Source organism: Anolis sagrei, chromosome 9 (genome assembly GCF_037176765.1).
Source record: "Anolis sagrei isolate rAnoSag1 chromosome 9, rAnoSag1.mat, whole genome shotgun sequence".
NCBI lineage: Eukaryota > Metazoa > Chordata > Lepidosauria > Squamata > Dactyloidae > Anolis > Anolis sagrei.
The window spans coordinates 17,982,600-18,004,696 of record NC_090029.1 but is presented as its reverse complement, the minus strand read 5'-3'; the positions used below and the strand labels follow the sequence as shown (position 1 = coordinate 18,004,696).

Below are 22,097 nucleotides of genomic sequence, written 5' to 3'. Positions count from 1 at the left end.
AGAACATTATTTTGTTGCTTTTTAAAAATAGCTCTTGGTATTGCTGAGAAACTAGATGTCTTTCTTTTTATATAGAGCTGTAGTTTAGGATGGAAAGCTTATAGCATCCTCTAGTGGAAGAAACCTAGATTTGGAAAATATCTTTCTGAATTATCAAATCACAATGAGAGCCACTTCCTGAAGTGTTTAGTTTTTGTCTCCTCCTCCCTCTATATCCACAGATTCTGTATCCACACGTTCAACCATCCACATTGTGGAAAATATGGTTTTAGACATCCAAACAGCAAAGCTTGATGTTGACATTTTGTGTAATGAGCACCATTTTGCTATGCCATACTACATAAAGGGACTTCGATGTCCATAGATTTTGGTGGAATTGTGGGGTGGTCCTAGAACCAAACCAACAGATACCACAAATCCCATTGTATTGTTTCTGTGTATTATAATACTTTTGGTGTCTAGAAATGGTGTATCCATACAGATTGGGTTCCACTTAAGCCAAGTGTTGGTTCACGGTCCCCTGGACTTTTGGGGGGCCGGACTGAAATTTGAAAAAAACACTAATGGATTCCTATGCACACAGCAACAAAGATGAATTTTAATTAGCATAAACTTACCAATATTTCAATGGGAAGTTTGGGTCTGCTTTTGGCTGATGAGAGAGTTAAATCAATAAGGATTCTTGTTGTGTGCCTTCAAGTTGTTGTGATGGGGAGATATTGGAAAAAGAGATATTTATTTATACATAAATTGTATGTACTTTACAAGCACTGAAATGTATAGAAAAATCAAGTTCTCTCTGTGCAGGTACAGCTGTACCAGGAGCTCCAATTTTGTTTGCTTTGCATTGAATGTTTGTTGTAATCCTAAGTTTCAGGGACTCTGCAGATAGGTGGCTTCTTTTGGCTGCAATCATAGGATAAGCCACATGTCAGTTATAGTTAGGTTCCCTGGTCCCGCCCCCTTTTTGGGGTTTTGGAGGGAATAGGAGCCATTTTGGGTTCAGTCCACACAGAGAAGCTTTCCATGCAGGACATAATACCAAGACCTCCTGTAGAAAGCTTCATCTTCTACAGCTTGGCCGGGGAGAAAGGTCCTGTAGCTTAGCCGGGGCGATACACAGCCCACAGCGTGACTGGGGTTATACAGCCCTACATCTCCTGTGCTGAAGGACTTCAGTCAGCCATCACGGAAACCTGCGTTCCTTTCCCCTGGAAGTCTACAAAGCTCTGCTTGGTAAGGGTCACTCGTGGAAGCCAGAAGTAGTTGGTACAGGGTGCAGGGGCTCCGCGCCAACAGAGGCAAAGACAGACTGCCCAGATTAGAAGTTAAAGATTTCCCCATTTGTTTGTATACAGTTAAGAAGATAGTGCCTGTTCCCCGTGGACAAGCTTGAGAGAGAGCCAATAGACTGTTAAGAAAGCCTTAAAGTACCTGTTTGTTTTCAATAATAAAGAATTTTGTTGAACCTTTAAGCAATCTAAAGACTCCGTTTTAAGGAAATCCAAAGGTCTTTAATCTGAGGCAGCCCCGGCATCCCGGCCACACAGAGATTATGTCCTGTCTACAGTCTTATGCACAGGCCCAGCGTGCGACAGCACACTCTCTGTATCAGAAACCCAAGCTGACAGGACAAGCAAGCTATGTCCAGGTACAGCAAGAGGGAGGAGAACATTCCAGGGGGGAGATAAGCCCATCCTAGTAGCAACAGAGACTGGTACTAAAAACCCAGCATCTAACTTCTAAGTAAGAAGCCCATCTCTCCCTCATGACAGGTCAAAGCAGGCCCCTTGATTGATGAATGTAAGCTGTAAGCTGCTCTTTAGAAAAAAAATACAGACACGTGCCTTTTGTATGTTGGAAGATAGAATTTTAAATTTCTGTGATGCTAAAGTGATGCAGAGAATGTCAATGTATGTAGAAGCATGTTTCTTTGTTTGCCTGCATTTGAAGTGTATAAAAAGGCAGTCAACGCCTTTATTGGGCAGTCTGGTTTCCTTTTGGACACAACTCCTCACCAGAGTCCCAGCTGGAAATAAACGTACTTTTCAGACCTCCTAAATCAGTGGTTCTCAACCTTCCTAATGCAGTGACCCCTTAATAAAGTTCCTCATGTTGTGGCGACCCCCCCCCCCCCAACCATAACATTACTTTCGTTGCTACTTCATAACTGTCATTTTGCTAATGTTATGAATCGTAATGTAAATATTTGATATGCAGGATGTATTTTCATTCACTGGACCACATTTGGCACAAGTATCCGATACACCCAAATTTCAATACTGGTGGGGCTGATTTTGTCGTTTGGAAGTTGTACTTGCTGGGATGTATAGTTCACCTACAATCAAAGAGCATTCTGAACTCCACCAACGATGGAATTGAACCAAACTTGGCACACAGAACTCTCATGTCCAACAGAAAATACTGGAAGGGTTTGTGGGCATTGACCTTGAGTTTTGGAGTTGTAGTTCACCTACATCCAGAGAGCACTGTGGACTCAAAGAATGTTGGAGCTGGACCAAACTTGGCACAAATATTCAATATGCCCAAATGTGAACACTGATGGAGTTTGAGGAAAATAGACTTGACATTTGGGGGTTGTGTTTGCTAGGATGTATAGTTCACCTACAATGAAAAAGTATTCTGAACCCCACAACTATAGAATTGGGCCAAACTTCCCACACAGAACCCCCATGACCAACAGAAAATATTGTGTTTTCTGATGGTCTTTGGTGACCCCTTTGACATCCCCTGGTGACCCCCCAAGTGTCCCGACCCCCAGGTTGAGAACCACTGTCCTAAATGGATCTCTCTTGATATAATCTCTCCTATCATTGCTGCAACAGTTGCAAACCAAGGGCCACCCTAAGTCTAAAGTTTAGGGCAAAAGGATGGGAAAAGGATCTTGAAGGGCCACATCCAGACCATAGGCCATTGTTTCTAAACTCTTGCTCTATAGTGTATGTCATGGCAGTGTAGGGATGGCATCATAGACTCATAGAGTTGGAAGGGACCTCATGGGCCATCCAGTCCAACCCCATTCTGACAAGAAGCAGGAAAATCGCATTCAAAACACCCCCGACAGATGGCCATACAGCCTCTGTTTAAAAGCCTCCAAGGAAGGAGCCTCTACCACACTCCAAGGCAGAGAGTTCCACTGCTGAACAGCTCTCTCACACACTTAGGAAGTTCTTCCTCACGTTCAAGTGGAATCTCCTTTCCTGTCATTTTAAGGCATTGTTCTGCATCCTAATCTGCAGGGCAACAGAAAGGAAGCATGCTCCCACCTCCCTATGACTTCCCCTCACATGTTGATCCATGGCCCTCATTCTGTCTCCTCTCATCTTCTCTTCTGCAGGCTAAACATGCCCAGCTCTTTAAGCTGCTCCTCATAGGGTTTGTTCTCCAGACCTTTGATCCTTTCAGTTGCCCTCATTATTATTGTATGTTTATGTTTATTTGTACCCTGATTTTTCTATCCACAAGGAGACTCTTCCAACCTCAGGCTGTGCATCTTGCTTACCTCTGTTGTGTTGATTTTGTTTCCTTGCAGGTATCTTGTTTACAATGCTGGTGTTTGGGCCAGCCTGTGGATTTATCTTGGGCTCATTCTGTACCAAAATCTATGTGGATGCCATCTTCATTGACACAAGTAAGGATGCATTTTCTCTCTTTCTGTGGTTGAATAAGAAGCACTGCAGAAGGGAAACTCTGCAGAAGAAAATGGGAGGACGAGGCCACTTTTTGAAAGGCAAACTAAGGATTTTTTTTTAAAAAAACTGCAAGTTTGATTGATTTTGTCATTTGGGAGTTGTAGTTGCTGGGATTTATAGTTAACATGCAATCAGATAGCATTCTGAACTCCACCAATGATGGAATTGAACCAAACTTGGCACACAGGACTCCCATGACCAACATAAAATACTGGAAGGGTTTGGTGGGCATTGACCTTAAGTTTTGGAGTTGTATTTCACCTATATCCAGAGAACTGAGGACTCAAGCAATGACAGATCTGGACCAACTTGGCACGAATACTCAATATACCCAAATGTGAACACTGGTGGAGTTTGGGGAAAATAGACCTTGACATTTAGGAGTTGTAGTTTCTGGGATTTATAGTTCACCTACAATCAAAGAGCATTAGAATTGGGCCAAACTTCCCATACAGAACCCCCTTGGCCAACAGAAAATACTGTATTTTCTGATGGTCTTTGGCAACCCCTCTGACATCCCCTCACGACCCCCCCAGGGGTCACGACCCCCAGGTTGAGAAACACTGCTTTAAAAGGTCCTTTCACCTTCCCTCAACCTCAGAGCCCAAAGTGCTGTTGGGTTGCAATTCCCATTATATCCCAAGTCCGCATTGCAGACAACACTATGTAACACAATTTTTGTTCCTAGGTTATAAATGTCATCTAATTGGTTCTATCATAAAAAAAACATAGGGGAAATGGCTTGTTGTGAGTTTTCCGGACTGTATGGCCATGTTCCAGAAGCATTATCTCCTGACGTTTCGCCCACATCTACAGCAGGCATCCTCAGAGGTTGGGAGATCTGTTGGAAACTAGAAAAATTGAGATTATATATCTGTGGAATGTCCAGGGTGAGAGAAAGAACTCTTGTCTGCTTGAGACAAGTGTGAATGTTGTCATTGGCCAGTTTGATTAGGATTTAAAGGCCTGGCAGTTTTTAAACCCCATTTTCCTAGTTTCCAACAGACCTCACAACCTCTGAGGATGCCTGCCATAGATGCAGGTGAAACGTCAGGAGAGAATGCTCCTGGAACATGGCCACAAAGCCCGGAAAACACACCACAACCCAGTGATTCTGGCCATGAAAGCCTTCGACAACACATGGGGAAAAGTTTATTAAACTGCCAAAACTTTGTTCTTGCAAGACATCCTGCTATAGCACATTTGCCGTAGTTTTTCAATGAATATCTCATCATAGAGCAGTGGTTCTCAACCGGGGGTGCCCAGATGTTTTTGGCCTTCAACTCCCAGAAATCCTAGCAGCTGCTAAACTGGTTGGGATTTCTGGGAATTGTAGGCCAAAAACATCTGGGGATCCCAGGTTGAGAACCACTGTCATAGAGTCTCAGCCAATTCAATGCAGTTTGTGGCGGACACAAAAACAAAGTTTCTGGAGTAGAACAACTACTTTCAAAGTCAGGGCTTCATAATGAAACATGAAATGATACTTTCAAACCAGGAACAGGGACTTTTTTCAAATATTGTTACATAATGCAATCTAAAGGGATGGGAGTTGTCATTCAATGATACTAGTGGACAGAAATTGATAAAAACTAAAGAGCAGCAACTATCCTGTAAAAAAAAAATATAGTTGTATCCAACTATCCATGGACAAAAAATCCTTTGTATCCATGGATTTTCTGTCCATGGATGAAATAGCCCTTTGAAGGCACTGGCAACCGTAAGGCATGAAAATGGGTTTAATAAGAATAATAATAATAATTATTATTATTATTATTATTATTATTATTTTACTGACACAAAATCACAGTTTGTCACAGCAACTATATGCTGGATTTCGTATCACAAAATCACAAGTCGAACACTTCCCTGGCATCTAGGACTGGGTGATGTATTTTCGAATGATGCATGCAGATCCAAGTAAGGTGGCCTTTTGCAGTTGACACATTGATTTTGTCGATGTTTATTGTTTCCAAATGCCGGCTGAGATCTTTTGGCACGGCACCCAGTGTCCCAATGACCACTGGGACCACCTGTACTGGTTCATGTCAGAGCCTTTGCAGTTCGATTAATTATTATTATTATTATTAGGACTGTGTGATGCACACATTATTTGCCGATACATCACACAGTCCTAGACACTTGGAAAGTGTCCTACATGTGATCCAATACAACAGCCAGTAGAGTGCTCTCGTTTGCTGTGTACTCATCTTGTGTTTCAAATAATAATAATAATAATAATAATAATAATAATAATAATAATAGGTGATATTATTATTATTATTATTATTATTATTATTATTGGGAAGTGTCCGACGTATGCTCCAATACAACAGCGAGCATACTGATCTTGTTTGCTGTGTACTAATCGTGTTGTGTTTCAAATAATAATAATAATAATAATAATAATAATAGTTATTATTATTGTTGTTATTATTATTATTATTATTATTATTATTATTGGGAAGTTTATGACGTATGCTCCAATACAACAACCAGCATACTGATCTTGTTTGCTGTGTACTTATCTCGTTGTGTTTCAAATAATAATAATAATAATAATAATAATAATAATAATAGGTGATATTATTATTATTATTATTATTATTATTATTGGGAAGTGTCCGACGTATGCTCCAATACAACAGCGAGCATACTGATCTTGTTTGCTGTGTACTAATCGTGTTGTGTTTCAAATAATAATAATAATAATAATAATAATAATAATAATAGTTATTATTATTGTTGTTATTATTATTATTATTATTATTATTATTATTATTATTATTATTGGGAAGTTTATGACGTATGCTCCAATACAACAACCAGCATACTGATCTTGTTTGCTGTGTACTTATCTCGTTGTGTTTCAAATAATAATAATAATAATTATTATTATTATTATAGGGAAGTGTCTGACGTATGCTCCAATACAACAGCCAGCATAGTGATCTTGTTTGCTGTGTACTAATCTTGTTGTGTATCAAATAGTAATAATAATAATAGTAATAACCTTTGATTTATACCCTGACACCATTTCTCATAGCGATTCGGTGGCTTACAAACACACAATAGTGCCATACAACATATAACATACAATATAACCACATTAAAACGATGATGTCTTCTGACCGTTTGACACCCCATGACTTCTTCTGACCAGCTGCCCATTCTTGCATGTTTCCTCCCCATTGTCACTACCCAACCTGTCTTCTGTCCCTCTGCAGGTAAGCTGGACATCACCCCCGATGACCCAAGGTGGATTGGCGCATGGTGGGCAGGCTTCTTGCTCTGTGGTGCCTTACTTTTCTTTTCGTCTCTCCCGATGTTTGGATTCCCACAGTCCCTGACCCACCAGCCAGAGCAGACGACAGAGGCTGAGCAGGCCATGCTTCCCGAGCGGGACTACGAGAGGCTGCCAAAGCCCAGCAACGGGGTCCTCCCGGGAAACAATGTCACCGTGGAAGCGGGAGAGGGTGCCTCCTGCCTCCAGCAGCTGAGAGGTGACGCACTTCCCCCATAGCCCACCTCTTCTGCAGGACTTCTGCGGGAGCCCACAGGTTAATGGCCGGCTGGATCCCTCCCCTGACCCACATGCTGGGGGCATCTGCACCATAGAATTAACACACATTGGCACCACTGGAAAATGCCTTGGCTCAGTGCTGTGGAATCCTGTGAGATGTCATAATCATCAGCAATCACTTGTGTCCTAGTATGATTGCCTTCCAAGTGTAGTGTCTTGGCAATGGGTCTGTAGGTGATTGTAGAGTCCTATACTTCTGCAGTGAGGAACTCACAGCAACCCAATGGTTGATATTGATATACACATAGGTTAATGGTCACTATGCTTATGTTTGCAGCTTGTAGCTTCAAAATACCTTACAAGCACGACTTTAGTGTACTAGACATTATGTACTTTGCACATTGTGTACATATAATCTATTGCACTTGTATTTGTATAGCCAGGGCAGAAATAGATTGTGCTGGGCACTCTATGTTAAAACAAGCAAAGATTTCTCTTTTGCAGAAGAACAAGGAGGTAGCCACGGTTTTGTGATTTATTTGGTTGCTGTGAGTTTTCCGCAGAGACATCGATTTCCAGGTGGAAGGCAATCCCAACAAGGGTTGACTTGGTGCACCTTCTTCCTCTTGACATGTTTCTCTCCATCGCCCTTCATTTGAGCCTCTCCAAATTCCACAGCACTGTTGGTCACAGCTGACCTCTAGTTCTAATGCTAGGTGTCGATGCCACAGTTTTTAAGGTTGGGTTTAAGCCCATCTTTACATCTCTTTTCCTTCCCACCAACATTCAATTTTCCATTCTTGAGTTGTGAGTAGCGTAACTGTTTTCCAAGAGGATTTTTCAGAGGTAACACTGATGGAATCGTTCCAGGAGTTGAGGGTGACATCAGTAGACAATCCACGTTTCACAGTCACAGAACAGAGTTTGGAGGATAATGGGTTTATAAACAAGCACCTTGGTCTCCCTAAAGATACCCCAATCCTCAAACTCTCTCTGCTTCATTTGGAAAAATGCTGCACTCGCAGAGCTCGAAGTTGATTTTTGTGGAGAGCCGGCTGCCAAGGAAGCAGAAATGGTCAACATTTTCTAACACCATTTAACTGTATTTCTGACATTGCAGAGAGATTGGCTGGCATCTTAGCTGAAAGGCACCAGCTATTTTTGTGGCCTCCAAAGATTAATATATTTTAATCCTTGGAGACCACATATTTCTCCATGTTCAGTGAGAGGCCAAGCTTTCTGTATGCAAAGGTGTTTAGAATGACTTGTAGGTCTTCTGAATGACCACAGATTTTGTTATCATCAGCATATTGGAATTGTTGTGATTTTGGTTTTGGCTTTCAGTCTGCTGAGGTTGAATAACTTGCCATCTGTCCAATCGATGATTTCCATGCCGGTAGGAACCTTCCCATCCACAAGGTGCAGTATCATAATGATGAAGATAGAGAATCAGGTTGAGGCAACAACATATTGTTGTTTGACACCTGATTCTACCTTAAATGGGTCACTTTAGGAGTTGTAGTTTGGTGAGGATGCAGAACTATTCGTCTATGGCAGAGAAGGCCATAGTTGTAAAATGACATCTCCTGTGATTCCATAGCATTGAGCCATGGCCATTCAAGTGGTGTCAAACTGAATGAATTCTATTGTGTAGATGTGCCCCTTGAGACTTTCCTTCATAGGAATGTAAGTGGTTACTTTAGATCACTGATGGGCAACCACACAAGGGTTCGAGGCTATTTTTCTACCAATGGGATACAGTGTGTGTTTTGAAATACCCAAAGTGGTATTTCCCATTATGAACATTTTAGAAGTTTTCTTTTGTGGACAGAAGAGGCTCAGGAGAGCTTTGCAGAGGTGCTGCATGGTTAACCAATGTTGTTTGGGTGCATTTCGGGAGCTGAAAATGCACCCAAAAATTGTCTTGATGTTTTCCTCTCCCTGTCTGTACCCTTGGATCTAGGCTGCCCATTCCATTGCCAAATGTATCTTATAGTAAGGAAGTTCTTCCTAATGTTTACCTGGAAGCTCTTTTCTTGCCATTTGAATCCATTAATTCAAGTCCTTTGGGCCATAGAAAACTGCTTGATCCAACTTCTGCATGATAATAATAATAATAATAATAATAATAATAATAATAATAATAAGGCTCACAAATGGAACTTTGGAAAAGGAGATGGAGGGCCTGATTCTGGCAGCCCAAGAACAAGCCATTAGAACAAATGCCATCAGAGCCGGAATTGAAAAGTTGACCACAGATCCCAAGTGTAGACTCTGCAAGGAAGCAGATGAAACAATAGATCACATCCTCAGCTGCTGCAAGAAGATCGCATAGACAGATTACAAGCAGAGGCATAACACCATTGCTCAGATGATTCATTGGAACTTGTGCCACAAATACCATCTGTGTGTGACAAAGAACTGGTGGGATCACAAGCCTGAACAAGTTACTGAAAATGAACACGCCAAACTACTCTGGGACTTCCGAATTCAGACCGACAGAGTTTTGGAGCACAAGACTCCTGATCTCACGATTGTGTTAAAAAACAGAGTGTGGATCGTCGATGTTGCAATCCCAGGTGACCACAGATTGAAGAGAAACAACTGGAAAAGCTGACATAATATGAAGATTTAAAGATCAAACTGCAAAGACTGGAACAAACCAGTAAAGGTAGTCCCAGTGGTGATCGGCACACTGGGTGCAGTGCCTAAAGACCTTGGCCTGCACTTAAACACAATTGGCGCTGACAAAATTACCATCTGCCAGCTGCAGAAGGCCACCTTACTGGGATCTGCATGCATCATTCGCCGATACATCACACAGTCCTAGGCACTTGGGAAGTGTCCGACGTGTGATCCAATACAACAGCCAGCAGATTGATCTTGTCTGCTGTGGACTCATCTTGTGTTTATAATAATAATAATAATAATAATAATAATAATAATAATAATACACTTTATATTCTGCCCTTGTCCCCTAGGGGACTCAGAGGGGATTACAGGATTTACATACATAGGCAAACATTCACTGTCTTTACAGACATCAGGCACACAAACACAAACAAAGGCAAAGGCTTCTCCTTTCATTTCCGTCTCCTGGAAGCAGTGTTCATCTCTATCTCTGGGAGTTGCTTTTCTCCATTTTTAAGCTGAGGAGCCTGTATTGTCACCTCCTGGTCATGTGACCAGCAAGATTGCTTGGAGCATCACTTTGCTGTTTCCCACCGAAGCAGTACCTATTTATGTACTCACATTTGCATGTTTTCAAACTGCTAGGTTAGCAGGAACCAGAGCTGACAAATGAGAGCCCACCCCATTTTGTGGATACAAGTTCAGATATTCAAATAACAATCATATCACCTGAGAGTCAGCATGGTATAGTGGTTCGAGCATTGAATTCTGAAAGCAAGAGTTGGATTCCCTGCTCAGCTTCAGAAACACACTGGCGAACTGGGTGAAATACGTACTCAGCCCAAAACCAGTGTCACCATAAGTCTGGTTGTGCAGGCCAAAAATGGCTGCTTTTGAAACCCTGAGATATTAAAATCAGAGAAGAGAGAAGAAGGAGCGGCTTAAAGAGCTGGGCATGTTTAGCGTAAAGAAGAGAAGGCTGAGAGGGGATATGATAGCCATGTATAAATATGTGAGAGGAAGTCACAGAGAGGAGGGAGTGAACTTGTTTTCTGCTGCCCTGGAGACTAGGACATGGAACAATGGCTTCAAACTACAAGAAAGGAGATTCGATCTGAAGATGAGGAAGAACTTCCTGACTGTGAGAGCTGTTCAGCAATGGAACTCTCTGCTCCAGAGTGTGGTAGAGGCTCCTTCTATGGAAGTTTTTAAACAGAGGCTGGATGACCATCTGTTGGGGGTGATTTGAATGCAATTTTCCTGCTTCTTGGCAAGGAGTTGGATTAGATGGCCCATTAGATCTCTTCCAACTCTTTGATTCTATGAAGTAATGACGTCTTCAAGATCACACCATTCTCAGTCCCATTGTGCTGTGGTTTCAGAGGGATAATGCTCAAACGGCATGTTTTTTCTTCACCAGGAATTAGTCACCAGGTATTAAGATGAGCAGAGTTTCCTTTGCCTTTCTACTCAAGTTGTGACAGCTCTGGAAGAATTAAAATGCTTATGGAAATAAAAAATGCTCCCACTAATACATTACCTTAAAAGCCACTTTTCTCTCTTGAATCTAGGAAACCAAATGAGGGTTTTGCATGAGATTTTTGGTTTAAAGACGAGTCCTTGTGGAGATTTTCAGATGAACTAAAAATAAACAGGGGCCACAAACTTACATCAGAGGGATGAGATGTCATTTTAGATTAATAGGGTTTTGTGGTGACAGCGCAACTAAAAAACCAAATGCCTGTTTGGAAGCCTGCATCTGGAAGCACAATGTGCAATCACAGTTGTGCATGCACACAACTCTGCCCTCACATCCTTGAATGGAATATAGATGTTCTGCATTGGACAAAAATGTCCAGCCTTTTCCATAGGTGATGAATTAAGACCTTGTTTGGATTCTGACAAGAGAATTTCCCCATCTTTTTTAAGATTCAGCACAGTCCAACCTTAGTCTGAGGAAACTCATTTTTGTTCTTCAACTTTAAGCATCACAATATTTAATTTAAAATATATTAATCCTTGGAAGCCACAAAAATAGCCTTGGGTGCCAAAAGCTGCACTCTGCACACCTCTGTGTTAATGGATGGTATTTTATGCAGGAAAAAAAGCCAATGGATTGATCAGACATCTTCCAGAGGTTGGAAAGGTAATCCCAGGAATGGGCAAACTTTGGCCCTCCAGGTTTCTTGGACTTCAACTCCCATCATTCCTAACAATCTCAGACCCCCCTTCCTTTTCCCTTTCCTTTTCTGCTGAAATGGCTGAGGGGGAAAAGGAAGGGGCCTGAGGCTTTTAGGAATGGTGGGAGTTGAAGTCCAAAACACCTGGAGGGCACAAGATTCCCCATGCTTGAGTATAGTTGAGTCCCAAACACAGATGACGAATTGGAGAGCCAAGAGTGGAGGTAAACAATGCCTGGCATGCTATTGGAAAGTTGTATCATTGCAAACCAGTTTACACGTGAAGTTGGTCTGCACCATTATGTTGTTCTTGGGAGGGGAACAGAGATACAGGACTTTATCACATTGGGATCTCTGAGACTCTTTGAATGTGATCCCACATTGGTCCTATCACATGACGTTTGTCTCATTCCATCAGTAAGACATCTGCAAGATGTTGTAGAAATTGAGTCATTGCACACAGGACACAGAGGGGCCGACTAAGGGCAAGATGGATGGATGGCATCCTTGAAGTGACTGGACTGACCTTGAAGGAGCTGGGGGTGGTGACGGCCGACAGGGAGCTCTGGCGTGGGCTGGTCCATGAGGTCACAAAGAGTCAGAGATGACTGAACGAATGAACAACAACACACTGGATTCTAATTGTGTGTTTTTTTCTGATTTCATACGGTTCGGAGGCACTGTTTTTGCGTGTGATCATAACATCAGTATGCATCCCATCAGGTAGAACAGGAATGGGCCTGGAGATCGGGTATGGCCCCTTGGGCTCTTTTCCCTTTTGTGTTTCCTTCCTTCTTTCCTCCCTCCCTTCCCTCCCTCCCTCCATTCCCTCCCTCCCTCCATTCCCTTCTACCTTCCTACCTTCTGTCCTTCTTTTCCTCCCTTCTTTCCTTCTTTCCTCCTAACTTCCATTCTTCCCTTTCTCTCTCTCTCTCTCTTCCTCCCTCCCTCCCTTCTCTTTTTCCTTCCTCCTTTCCTCCTGGGGGATGTTTAGATTGGAAAAGAGAAGTTAGAGAGGGGACATGAGAACCGTGTTTCAAGATATAGGATTCTATATCAGGAGTAGGCAAAATGGGGTCTAATGAACAGACTTTTTCTCTGATGTCCACCATCTCATCCTGACCAAGGCCAGCCCTTTTGGGATCCAAACGTTTCCTGTCTTTCCTTCACTTTATGTCTCTGAAAGAGAAGAGGAAGGGGAGGAAATGGCTGGAGTTACACTTTAAAAATGTACATGTTCCAACCTACAAACAAATTCAACTTAAGAACAAACCTACAGAACCTCTCTTGTTCGTAACTTGGGGACTGCTTGTATATCCCAATGTGATAAGGTCCATAGTTCCACCATCAGGACTTCTGGCAGATGATGAGCATTGAGTCTCACTGGAGGACCTACAGAGAATACTTATCTAGGAATCTATGTCCTCCAACAAAAGGAGACTTGTAATGTTCTCTTACTTCCACTAGATGGTCCTGTTGACTTTAGAATCATCTAAGCTGCCTGAATATTTATCTGATTTGTATCATTTCTTTCCATTTATCATGCTTTGGAAAGTGATGTTTTTGGACCACCACTCACAGAACCCACTGCTTACAGCCTTTCCCACAAAATGGGAAGCCAGGAAGTTTGGAAAGTGGGATCTCAAAGGATTCCATAAATAGCTGGCTCTCCTAGATAGAAGAATACCTCCTGGGAGCTGTAGTGGATGGCTTTGTGAAGCCCCTTTTTCTTCTTGTTTCCACCTTCTAGTGATCCCTAAAGTAACTAAGCACTTGCTCTCCAACCCGGTCTTCACCTGCATCGTCCTGGCCGCTTGCATGGAGATAGCGGTGGTCGCCGGCTTTGCGGCCTTCCTGGGGAAGTACCTGGAGCAGCAGTTCAATCTCACAACGTCTTCAGCCAACCAGCTGTTGGGTGAGTCACTCAAAAGGTGCACCCATCCAAAGGGGTGTTTGCGACTGTCAAGAGACAGCAGTCGTTGGGGTGAAGGACCAGATCAACTGAAATGGAGCCAGCTGCATCTAACTTGCCATTCAAACATCTAAATTGGAGTCATTGGAACCAAAGCAAGACATGTTTATGGCTATTTCACATACACATCGCCGGGTTGAGAGAGAATCTCTGACCCCAGCTCATTTAGGGAACATCATGAAAAGTAGGGCACAGACTATGACTTCTCATGTTTTGTTTCTTCTCCTTTGTTTCCTCCCAGGCATGACTGCTATTCCCTGTGCCTGCCTGGGCATTTTTCTGGGAGGACTCTTGGTTAAGAAGCTGAGCCTCTCTGCTCTTGGGGCCACGCGCATGGCCATGATGGTCAACCTGGTGTCCACGGCGTGCTATGTCTCTTTCCTCTTCCTGGGCTGTGACACGGGCCCTGTGGCAGGCGTTACTGTTCCCTATGGAAACAAGTGAGTAGAGCCAGCTCTTGTTCTAGCTCAGATTCCAGTTTTTCTTCAAGATACAGCCATGGCTTTTCTGGATTTCTTCTTAATTCACTTGATCTGGGTAGAATCTAGTTTAACATGTGTGACCAACTTTAGAAAACACATGCAAAAAAAGATGGGGTGGGGGAATTACATAATCTCAGCTTACACATATCCACCCATTGTTTCACATATCCATATCCAACAAAGTATGTCTTCTCTAGACATTTTCTAGATCATCCAGTATGACTCTATTGTATAATCAGATCGAATGTCCTTTGTTTCAGTATTATCCATTGGTCTGAGTCTTAGGGTGCATCTACATCAGTGGTTCTCAACCTTCCAAATGCCGTGACCCCTTAAAACAGTTCCTCATGTTGTGGTGACCCCCAACCATAACATTATTTTTGTTGCTACTTCATAACAGTCATTTTGCTACTGTTATGAATCGTCATGTAAATATCTGATATACAGGATTTATTTTCATTAACTGAACCAAATATGGCACAAATACCCAATACTCCTACATTTGAATACAGGTGGGGTTGGGGGGATTGATTTTGTCATTTGGGAGTTGTAGTTGCTGGGATTGATAGTTCCCCTACAATCAGAGAGCATTCTGAATTCCACCAACGATGGAATTGAACCAAACTTGGAACACAGAACTCCCAAAACTAACAGGAAATACTGAAAGAGTTTGGTGGGCATTGACCTTGAGTTTTGGAGTTGTAGTTCACCTACATCCAAAAAGCACTGTGGACTCAAACAATGATGGTTCAGTACCAAATGTGGCACAAATACTCAATATGCCCAAATGTGAACACTGGTGGAGTTTGGGGAAAATAGGCCTTGACATTTGGGAGTTGTAGTTGCTGGGATTTGTAGTTTTCTGAACCGCACCAACAATAGAATTGGGCCAAACTTCCCATACAGAACCCCCATGACCAATAGAAAATACTGTGTTTTCTGATGCTCTTTGGCGACCCTTCTGATACCCCCCTCATGACACCCCAGGGTTCCTGACCCCCAGGTTGAGAAACACTGTTCTACATTCTAAATTTTACACCACTTTAACTGCCATGGTTCAATGCTTGGGCATCATGCGAGTTGTATATTTATAAGACTTCTCTTCCAGTAAGTGCTAGGGCTTCACCAATCCATAACTCTTGGAGATGAGACTCAAGTCTAAACATGAAATCCAGGGTTCAATACCATTTTTTTTGTTGTGTCAGGAGCGACTGTAAGTCGCTTCTGGTGTGAGAGAATTGGCCGTCTGCAAGGACGTTGCCCAAGGGACGCCCGGATGGTTTTTGATGTTTTTATCATCCTTGTGGGAGGCTTCTCTCATGTCCCCGCATGAGGAGCTGGCGCTGATAGAGGGAGCTCATCCACCTCTCCCCAGATTCGAACCTGTGACCTGTCGGTCTTCAGTCCTGCCGGCACAGGGGTTTAACCCACTGCACCACCGGGGGCTCCTTTCAATACCATTGAGCCATGGCCATTCAAGTGATGTCAAACTCCATTAATTTTACAATATAGATGCTTCTTAAGATTCATTTCAGCCAAGAGGAAAAGTGCATAATCAGTATAGGGTGAGCATTCCTTATCTGGGATTCTGAGAGAGTAGCACTTTGATGGTTAAGTGGATACAACTCTGTTTCATTCTACCCAAACTATTAAAAATCTTGTGTGTCAAATTACCTTCAAGATTTGGCACATCTCTTTATATATGTATATACAATACAGTTATTCTAAAATTCAAAATGTTTCTAGTCCTAAGATAATAAATCTTCAGCGATGGAGCTCCCTCACACCCTTTTGTAACCTTCTGGGTAATCCATAGCTAAGAAGTTTTGAATGTTTTCGATGACCAGGTTTCGATGACCAGGAGTCAATAATATTACTGGACCTTGTTCTTCCTTCCCAACTGCTAATGTCTCCTTCTTGCTCCCTTTTCCTTTCCTCTTTTTCAGATCAGTACTGTCATCCAACCTGGCCCCGTATTCTGCCTGCAATAACAACTGTAAATGCCAAACGGATTCCTTCACTCCGGTCTGTGGGGCGGACGGGGTCACATACTTATCGGCCTGCTTTGCTGGATGCACAAGCACGGTAAACCGTCAACCATGCCTTCCAACTGTCCCAATTTGTTTGAGACTGTGCCGGTATAATCCTTGGTCCTCCTACTTGTTAAAGTAACCTCCTCTCACTTCCCCCTTTATCCACAACTTACTTCTGTTTCTGAAAACTGGGTTCAAAATATCAAAGATGGCTATATTCATTTAAGTCAATGGGAGTAAAAGGAGGAGGAGAAGGGACAAAATCTTGCCCTTCTCAGTAGACTCAGACTGCATTCTCTCCTAGTTCATCTGTTCTCCAGTATTAATAATGTCAGCATTTTAATCACACTCTGATGTTATTGGCCACATGTGTTCGGTTTGCTGGTCATGCACATTTTAGTTGTTTGCATTTTTAAAGATATGCATTGTTTACAGATGACCTTGAGACACAGATGACCTTAAGTTTCAATGATGCCTATTATGCCATATTTGTACTATTGTGTTAAGAGTTCAAGTTCATCTTGTTTATTTCCCATACTTGTGGTGCATTCACCTTGTTCTTCTGGATACTGTATTTTGGACAACCACAACTTTCTGGCTCTACTTGCCTTTCTTGGCCTTGGGCTGTAGAAAATCATCTCTTGCAACTGACAACATTTCCCCAATATCGAAACCTTGCTTCATTCTGACCATGGCTCATTGATTCTGGATGCCTAAAGCTGAATATGGTGGAAGATATCATTGGTCCACATCCGGCTTTGAAACATAACGAAATGCTTCTCCAATTCTCCTCTTCTTACTTACTTACTTGAGCGATCCCTCTTCAAATTCTACAGCACTGCTGGTTACAGCTGACCTCCAGCAGGAGCGGTCAAGGGCCAGGGCTTCCCAGTTCTCAGTGTCTATGCCAGAGTTTTTAAGGTTGGCTTTGAGCCCATCTTAAAATCTCTTTTCCTGCCCCCCAACATTCAGTTTTCAATTCTTGAGTTCGGAGTAGAGCAACTGCTTTTCAACTCTTCACCAGCCACAGAATGGCTATTCAAGGGGCTATTTCAGCTAATAGACACAATGGAGATGTGCTGATGCTAGTGTAGGCAATGCAGGATCTTAGACACTAATTGTTGTGCCTGTAATAGTCAAAGTCCATGATTATCCATGTTACAGTTAGCTGTGTGGCATTGCAATGCAATACCTTCTAAGTGTTGTTGAAGGCTTTCATGGCCGTAATCACTGGGTTGCAGTGAATTTTCCAGGCTGTCTGACCATGTTCCAGAAGCATTCCCTCCTGATGTTTCACCCACATCTATGACAGGGATGATCAGAGGTTGTGAGGTCTGTTGGAAACTAGGAAAATTGGGTTTATATATCTGTGAAATAATGCCCAGGGTGGGAGGAAGAACTCCTGTCTGCTGGAGGCAGGTGTGAATGCTGCAATTGGCCAGCTTGATTAGCATTGAATGGCCTTGCAGCTTCAAAACCTGGCTGCTTCCTGCCTGGGGGAATCCTTTGTTGGAGGTCTACGTCCCTGCAATAGATGTGGTTGAAACTCCAGGAGAGAATATTTCTGGAACATGGCCATACAGTCCAGAAAACTCACAGCAACCCAATACCTTCTAAGTTCAGAAAGGAGAGAGCCTTCTCCTCTAGAACTCATTGCCTGATGAGATTAGGAAAGCCCCTACCTTAGAAACTTTTAAAAAGAATCTCAAGATCTGGCTCTGCCGCTGCGCTTTTGGAGAGTAGCCACACAAGCTTTAGCTATTACCCCCCTCATTTAGACCTAGGAGTACCCCCCCCCCCCCCCGTATGAAGGTATGTTTATTACACTGTTTCTCTATGAGTTCCCCATGCAAATAATCTGCTCCTTTTATCTCACCCTGAGTTTTGAAACCATTTTATTGTACATGCGGACTGCTCACTGTCATTAGGTTGTTTATTGCTTTCTTATACTTTGTGTATATTGCTTATTGTATTTATATGCTTTGTACTTTGTTGCAATGATGTTTATTTTATTTTATTGTAATTTGTATTGTATTTTATTGTGATTTGTTGTTTGGGCTTGGCCTCATGTGAGCCGCCCCGAGTCCCCGTTGGGGGAGATGGTGGTGGGGTATTAATTTATCGTGTCAGTATCAACCAGACAATTGTATTACATTTTTAACAATTTTTTAACAAACAGACAGAACAGAGTTTGCAAGCTTGGTAGTTGATTAAATGTCCTTTGACCAGTATCTGGCCACTTGGAGTGCCTCTGGTGTTACCGCAAAAAGGTCCTCCATTGAGCATGTGGCAGGGCTCAGATTGCATTGCAGCAGGTGGTCAGTGGTTTGCTCTTCTCCACACTCGCATGTCGTGGATTCCACTTTGTGGCCCCATTTCTTAAGGTTGGCTCTGCATCTCGTGGTGCCAGAGCACAGTCAGTTCAGTGCCTTCCAAGTCGCCCAGTCTTCCGTGTGTCCAGGGGAGAGTCTCTAATTTGGTATCAGCCATGGATTGAGGTTCTGGGTTTGAGCCTGCCACTTTTGGACTCTCGCTTGCTGAGGTGTTCCAGCGAGTGTCTCTGTAGATCTTAAGAAACTATTTCTTGATTTAAGTCGTTGATGTGCTGGCTGATACCCAAACAAGGGATGAGCTGGAGATGTCACTGCCTTGGTCCTTTCACTATTGGCTGCTACTTCCCGGCGGAAGTCAGGTGGTGCAATACCGGCTAAGCAGTGTAATTTCTCCAGTGGTGTAGGGCGCAGACAACCCATGATAATGCGGCATGTCTCATTAAGAGCCACATCCACTGTTTTAGCGTGGTGAGATGTGCTCCACACTGGGCATGCATACTCAGCAGCAGAGTAGCATAGCTCAAAGGCAGATGTCTTCACTGTGTCTGGTTGTGATCCCCAGGTTGTGCCAGTCAACTTTCATATGATATTGTTTCTAGCACCCACTTTTTGCTTGATGTTCAAGCAGTGCTTCTTGTAGGTAAGAGCACAGTCCAGAGTGACTTCCAGGTATTTTGGTGCGTTGCAATGCTCCAGTGGGATTCTTTCCCAGGTAATCCTCAGAGCTCAAGATGCTTGTCTGTTCTTAAGGTGAAAAGCTCATGTCTGTGTTTTGGATGGGTTAGGGATCAGCTGGTTTTCCCTGTAATAGGCAGTAAGGGCACCTAGAGCTTCGGAGAGCTTCTGTTCAACCATCTCGAAGCTCCCTGCTTGAGCAGTAATGGGGTACAAATAAAGTTTAATAATAATAATAATAATAATATCCTGCACATTTTGTTTGTGCAAAATTACATTGGCCTGTAGATTGTGCCATTTCTGATCACTCCCCTATTTTATGTAGCAGTGCCTGATTTCTTCTGTGCAAAATGCACAATGGCAAATGTCAGGGAAAAGGAAAATGGAAGAGTGAAGAAGGGCTTGAGCAGATGTGTAGCTCTCCTTTGCAGAGAACACAGAGCAAGGCGAGTTGGGCAGAAACCGTGAGGTCCTTGCAGTCTCTTTTTAGCTCATTTTGCTCAAATGTCACACCTTTCCCAGCGACATCTCTTTCATCCTCGCTTTCCCTCCCCCTCTCTACCTCTTTCATCTTCTTTTTCGATGTCTCTCTGGAGAGCAACAGTGACTGTCAGCGGATCTCTACAACTTGACAAAGGGAATAATTTCTCTTTGTTCTCCAAAATCCTGATATTGGAATGGAAAGGCAGAACTGGTATCCGAATGGCGTGTGTACGAGTCCTTTTTAAAATTTCTCTTGCAAAGTTGCCATTTCACTCCCAGGAATTGAAATGGAAGGTTTCATGTGACGCCCCACAGAGCCTCCTTTCAACCATTATTTAACTCTGTGTTGGTCCGTGAAGCAGAAAACGTCTGCTTTTGCCAAGTCATGAAAGGGAGAAGCGCCGTTGTGTTTTTAAAAAAGCATTTCAAAGGCAGTGTCACACACATATCAAGACTTTTTTTTCTTTACAGAATAATAGAAAACCTATACAGAGAGTGGAAACCTATCTGGTGCCATGGTTAAAAAATTTTGAACTGGCATTTAGGGAACGGAATTTGGAGAGATACAATAATACGGCAACTTTTTGTGTGTCAGGAGCGACTTGAGAAACTGCAAGTTGCTTCTGGTGCAAGAGAATTGGCCGCCTACAAGGACATTGCCTAGGGGGTGTCGTCTGGGTGTTTTGACGTTTTACCATCTTTGTGGGAATCTTCTCTCATGTCCCTGCCTGGGGAGCTGGAGCTGACAGATGGAGCTCATCCACTCTCTCCCCGGATTTGAACCTCCGACTTGTCAGTCTTCAGTGCTACCAGCACAAAGGTTTAATTATTTTATTTTATTTATTTATTTCGAACACTTTTACCCCCGCTCATTTCAACCCCTGGGGGGGGGGGGGGGGGACTTAGGGCAGCTTCCAATTGGCAACAATTCGATACCGCATAATAAAATACAAACACCAATAATTATATTAGTTAAAAACATTAAAACATTAAAACAATATACTTACAATCTACTGAACTATTACCAGTCTGGTGGCCACCAGCTAGCCAAATTCTAAGACTGAGTACTCCATTTAACTTATCCATAATCCATTTCCAAGCCATTGTCAACATTTTCATTGTCATTTCCACGTAATTAACCAAAGGACTGGTCCCACATCCATGTTTTTACCTTCTTTCTAAAGGTGAGGAGGGATGACGATGGCCAATTTCCCTGGGGAGTGAATTCCACAGGCGGGGGGCCACCACTGACAAGGCCCTGTCCCTTATCACCACCAAGCGTGTTTGAGACAGAGGTGGGGTTGAGAGCAGGGCCTCCCCAGATGATCTTAAACTCCGAGGTGGGACGTAGGAGAGACGTTCAGACACTGTGCCACCGGGAATGAATTCCACAGGCAGGGGCCACCACCAAGAAGGCCCTGTTCCTTATCACCACCAAGCGTGTTTGAGACAGAGGTGGGGTTGAGAGCAGGGCCTCCCCAGATGATCTTAAACTCCGAGGTGGGACGTAGGAGAGACGTTCAGACACTGTGCCACCGGGAATGAATTCCACAGGCGGGGGCCACCACCAAGAAGGCCCTGTCCCTCATCCCCGCCAAGCGTGTTTGAGACAGAGGCGGGACCGAGAGCAGGGCCTCCCCAGAAGATCTTAAACTCCAAGGGTGGGACGTAGAAGGAGATAGTTCACATTGTGCCTCGGGGGCTCCTATATGGCAACGGATGACAACAATATAACAACTTTTCACATCCCTATCCACACTGAGTGTCTAGTGTGTAACCAATTTTGCGTGTGTGCCCATATCTATCTCTATATTTTAATACTGAACATTTAACAGTTCAAGACAAGTCCCATAATAGCACCTAAAGTGTTTCTGTATATCCCATTATCCTTAAGGGAACAACATCCATGATTGCAGTGCATTCTGAGAATGCACTTCATGTTATTTCAAGGGAAGAGAGGAAGTTATTGAAGGCAAGAAATGAGCACAGCGGTGCTTCTGTGCTGCTCAGACAGCAAACCTCAACCGATCCAATTATCCCCAGCCGTTCCAATTCCTTCTTCATCATGCCAA

The 22,097-nt window shown here is 43.1% G+C and overlaps 1 protein-coding gene across 1 annotated transcript in view; it reads left to right on the top strand.

The window, feature by feature from the left end:
• The window catches only part of SLCO3A1 (solute carrier organic anion transporter family member 3A1), a 145,813-nt gene that overhangs the window by 109,844 nt on the left and 13,872 nt on the right, over positions 1–22,097 (top strand). Inside the window, exons 3-7 of the mRNA XM_067471309.1 lie at positions 3,554–3,652; positions 6,941–7,216; positions 13,798–13,962; positions 14,261–14,459; positions 16,448–16,586. Coding sequence (XP_067327410.1) covers positions 3,554–3,652; positions 6,941–7,216; positions 13,798–13,962; positions 14,261–14,459; positions 16,448–16,586 — 878 coding nt within the window. The remainder of the gene's footprint in view (positions 1–3,553; positions 3,653–6,940; positions 7,217–13,797; positions 13,963–14,260; positions 14,460–16,447; positions 16,587–22,097) is intronic.